The sequence below is a fragment of the Brassica oleracea genome, chromosome C3, assembly GCF_000695525.1.
Source record: "Brassica oleracea var. oleracea cultivar TO1000 chromosome C3, BOL, whole genome shotgun sequence".
Taxonomy (NCBI): domain Eukaryota; kingdom Viridiplantae; phylum Streptophyta; class Magnoliopsida; order Brassicales; family Brassicaceae; genus Brassica; species Brassica oleracea.
Genome location: NC_027750.1, coordinates 13,780,465 through 13,785,437, shown reverse-complemented (window position 1 = coordinate 13,785,437; position 4,973 = coordinate 13,780,465). Strand labels below are relative to the sequence as shown.

Sequence of the window (4,973 nt, the reverse complement as noted above, 5' to 3'; positions counted from 1 at the left end):
CCCAACCTAACTTATCTTAAAAATCGAAAACCCCGAAATAATATCTGAAAAAACTGATCCAAATGTCTAAATTAGTATATAATACATGTATTTGAAACATAAATATGTACTTCAGATATTTAATTTCATATTTATTATGATGTGATATCTAAAATTAAGTGTTTTAAATTTCCAATAAATATCTTAAATACCTAATTCTATATAAATAAGTATATATTTTATGTTTTGTTTTTAAAATTTAGATTTTATTTTCGGGTTATCTAAATCTGCACGATATATGATAACTTTATGGGTTTTAGGCTGTGATACAAAGCCGATCCGAAATCGATGTATTTATCCGAACCTGACTCATACTTACAAATTTACTTGAATGGAATCTAGGGTATAATATACAAATTAGAACTGAAATCCAAAATATCCGTTCTGAATCTCAATGGATACCTGAATGTCCAGGTCCAATTGTGGTTGGAGAAATGAGAATATGAAGTTTGTATTGTTTTACTAAATACAGAGATATTCTTGTATTGTTATACGTAGTAGGCATAGGCATTCGGTTTCGGTCCGGGTGATTCAGATTTTCTGATTTTCGGTGTTATACTCATAAGTACCATTTGGTTTTTACTAATTATCGGCTCAGGTTCGGTTTGGTTCCTTCCGGGTTTGGTTAGGATCGGATTTAACCAATGTTTAAAATTGTACAAAAATATATTTTTAAAAACCTCAAAAATTGACCAAATTTTTTTCAAAATATATAAATTATTTACAAATCTAATTAAAATTAGTTAAACTATCTAAATTAACTAAAAATATTCAAAATAACAAATAAAACAAACTACAAAAATATTTTGAATACTCTAAAATATCTAAATCACCTTAATATATATAAAAACATTAACATATTTAACTAATTTCAGATATCTTCGGATCCTAATTCGGATTTCGGTTTGATTTGGGTTATAACCAAAATCCAAAGTAGTAAGCTCATTAGTCCCATTCGAATATTTTTTTAAAACAGTTCGAATTCGGTTTCAGTTTTTTTTTATTCGGATTAAGATCGGTATTTCGAATTGAGTTAAAAACGTCCGAGTCTAATACGTAGTTTGTGATTTTCTCAAGAAGGAGAATTAAGACAAAGAACCTCCTTGGGAACTACGAAAACTATGTACAGAAAAGTGCATCAGCCTCCGGTCACCGTCAACTTACCTATAATATCTATCTAAAGCTTTTGGGGATGTTCATGCATCTACCTATTCTCGTTGCCTCGTTAAAATATTCGCTTAGCTTTTATTCTTCTAGAAATTTCGATGCAAAGAATAGCCATGTCACTAAATTAAATATTTTTGTGTTGGGTCAAAATAGAAAAGAATTTTATCCGTTACAGAATGCTCATTTCAATTAACACATACAACCAAACATATTGTAATATTTAGCAAACAATTTACTTTTTTTTTAACAACAGCATACGATTTACTTATACCACAATTATGGTTGAAGCAACAAACGAGGCAGGAGAGTGAAATTGGTTGATTACTTGAATCAGGACATATCAGTGATACCACAGCTGTGGCATGAAACCGGTACTTTGGAATTACTCTTTTTGCACATTTCTTGACATGCATTTATATCCCCCTAATGCAAAATACTACCTCTGTTTCAAAATACATGAAGTTTTAGGATTATGCACAAATATTAAGAAATTTATTTTTTATCTTAAAAATATCATTAAAATATAAATTAAAAGCTATTCAACCAATCACAAAACAAACTACAAAATAACATTGGTTACACAGTTTTTGATAAAGTTAAAAAGTGAATTGATATACGAAAACATCATCTATTTTGAAACATTGAAAACTTTCTAAAACATCATCTATTTAGAAACAGAGGAAGTAATAAATTTCGTAACTAATTAGACTAACTTTTTCGGTGGGTTATAAGTATAACTTATAAAATATTTATTAGTATACTGCATATTGGAACTTGGTCATCGGAAATGCCTTTTTATTTAATTGGACAGGATAAATTTATTAACGCTAGAAAATGGCTATTACATATCTATTCTATTAAAACAGCAAAGTAGCATATCGATATAGGTATGGTCCAACTATTTTAATATAATTATTTAAAAAATTATTAATCATTTAACAGAAACATGACTAAAAAACATAAATAGAAAAATTAAATTTCTAAAAAAAATGTAAAACAAAAAATATACACGCTCTTTTAACACTCTTTTAAGGATAGATCAAAATCTAGTTACATATAATCAACGATAAAAGTTAAAAGCGTAATATTGCAACACGTCAAAAACAAATCACAACTCCCTCTATTGCAATCTATAAATTATTTTAATTAAAAATAAACATATCATTTTTTATATTTTATTAAAAAACAGTACTTTGTCTTTCGTATTTGATTAAAGAACAAAAAGAGTCAGTAATAATCATGTTTCAAGTTTTTACTTTAATTTTTAAAAAAATAAATATTATTTAATTAATTAATTTTTAAAGCAGATTTTGAAAACAAATTACATTAGGAAAATAAAAAATCTTCAAAATCTTAATATTGAAATAGAGAAAATAATAATATGTATCAACAAATCATGTATACCAAAACTGTTTGATAAACTCATAAAAAAAAATAAAAAAAAATTAGTAACAATGTGTTACTACTAAATATGGAAAAATATTTACATTTTTGGGGGTAAAATAAACCGGATATACATACGTATACACACATATTATAAACAGATATTCCAACTTTGCCAATTGCCCACTATATAATTAGAGGCAGGCACAAAGGCAAAAGGATCAAAGTCACTAAAAAATTGCTTTGATAAACATACTAATGGATAATGAGGGTACATAATCACCGGCTGAGATTCGAAGTCACACCCAAGCCAACAATGAGTTTGCCCGGAATTTCTTTTATCACGGCGAGATCCGTCGCAGTTATTCTCTTTCTCTGTCTGTTCCTTCTGATTTTGCCACCGTTCCTTCCGCCGCTTCCACCGCCTCCATCGACGCTCCTCCTTCTCCCTCTTCTGCTCATGATTCTCCTCATTTTCTTGGCTTTTTCCCCTTCTAATGAGCCTAGCCTCACCGTGGAAGTAGAACCTCTCGACCCCTGATGAGTGATGTTCGCCGTCTTCAGCACCGACCGTACATTTATATATGCATTAAACAATTATGTATAAGTGTGTCTATATATGCATGTGTAAGAAGCAGATTAAGAGCTTTTAGTTTCGTGCAAGTAAGATCATCTCATGTGACTGATAGATCTCCGAGTTTATTTTGAATGATTTCGTATAAATTTAGTTACCTTTCTTTGATTTTTTTTCTTTCCTTCTTTTGTTTTATTTTTTATTATTTCTTATAGACGCGACAACACGACTTGTATAAGAATATTTTTTAAATTAAATAGAAGCCTTCTTGAGCATTTCCAAAAGATAATCTATAACTTCAAATATAAATTTTTTTGCTTTCCAAAATGAAACTTCAAATTTGATTCTTAAATATTTTTTCGTTTATCGTTTTAATCCTTAAAAGATTTATATCTCATAAATATTTTAATTTTTTTTATAAATTTAATTTTTACACATAAAATTAAATAAAATTTTAAAATAAGATTTAAAGTAACAACAACAATATAAAAAGGAAACTTAGGACAAAGACTTTTAAAAATTACATGAAGACATAACTATTACACAAATTTAAATATCAACAACACTAATAGTCACGTAAATTTGGTCCAGAACCTCCAAAATCTCAAAAATACTGTCCAAACAAATTTTATGTAACCGAATATAGTTGTTGTTTATGTAACCGAAGATAGTTGTTGTTGTTGTTTTTAATGTCTTTTCGCACAGTTCTTTCTGGTTTAGATCGAATGTATTCACGAGTATTAATATCATCGATAGAAGTTAAGTATTTTAGCAATATTTTTTTTCCTCTTTTACTTTCTTTTTCAGATCTAATATATTTACAAGTTTTAATATCACCTAATTTCAACAATTTTTAGCTCATAATCTATAAATTTAAAATAAAGAGAATCATTTTAACTTCGAAATGCACTAGATGATCATACATGCTTTACAAAAATAATTTTATGGAATCTTATGGTATTTTTCTTGAAGTTTAATATTAATTATATTATTTCTATTTAAAGTTTTATATTTTAATACAATATTTTACTAATTAATATTGTTGTAATAATTTATATATGTGTTACTAAAAGTTTTATGAATTTAAATTAGTTATGACAAATATAAGGACTATAATATAAAATACAAATTATTTTGAAGTTAAGTTTGAAGTTTTGCTTTTGGAGAACATCTTTAAATTTCAAATATAGAGTTTTAGAAACTTCAAAATAGAGTTTCTTTTTGGAGATGTTCTTATAGTATGTATGTAATTTTTCTTCTTAACCTAAACCGAAGATTTTCTCCGCAAATTAAAATATTGACATTTTAGACGACATAACGGTATATTTTAAATCAAAAATTAACCAAACCAAAATTGGTGAATCATTGCCGTTAAAAGTACCATTTAAGTTATAAAAAAAATTTTATTGTATTTTTTGTTTTGTTTGTTGCTCAAAATAAAATAAAATAAAACTAGGTGGTGAATACGAACTGAAATTGAACTTAAGAGTATAGAATAGTATGATGAATGAAGAAGAAAAGGTAAATACGATTATTCAATTTTTAAACAAATTTAGTTTGAAATTTAAAATAAAAGAATGTTAGAGAAAAAAACTACTCGGTAAGAAAATTTAAAATATAAAACGAAATGAAGTTGAAACTGTTTTAAAAACCATAAGATGCCTAAGAAAGAACCCAAGAGGTTAAATGCTAGACTTGATATTGGATCTGAACCAATGTATGATAATCCTAAGACCATGTCCATTATACTCTATTTTTTCCTCTAAATAAAGTAATTTTATAATAGAGTTGGACGTTGCTCCAATGGTAC

At 27.0% G+C, this 4,973-nt stretch overlaps 1 protein-coding gene across 1 annotated transcript; it reads left to right on the top strand.

The window, feature by feature from the left end:
* The first annotated feature begins 2,764 nt into the window (after window positions 1-2,764).
* LOC106332926 (protein ORGAN SIZE RELATED 1-like) lies at window positions 2,765-3,333 on the top strand. Its single transcript, XM_013771414.1, has one exon. The coding sequence runs from the start codon at window positions 2,855-2,857 to the stop codon at window positions 3,128-3,130; it is 276 nt and encodes a 91-aa protein (XP_013626868.1). The 5' UTR covers window positions 2,765-2,854; the 3' UTR covers window positions 3,131-3,333.
* Window positions 3,334-4,973: the final 1,640 nt, after the last annotated feature.

What these genes read in the sequence shown, in the direction of transcription:
- LOC106332926 (XM_013771414.1), top strand. Translation starts at nt 2,855, where the DNA reads ATGAGGGTACATAATCACCGGCTGAGATTCGAAGTCACACCCAAGCCA.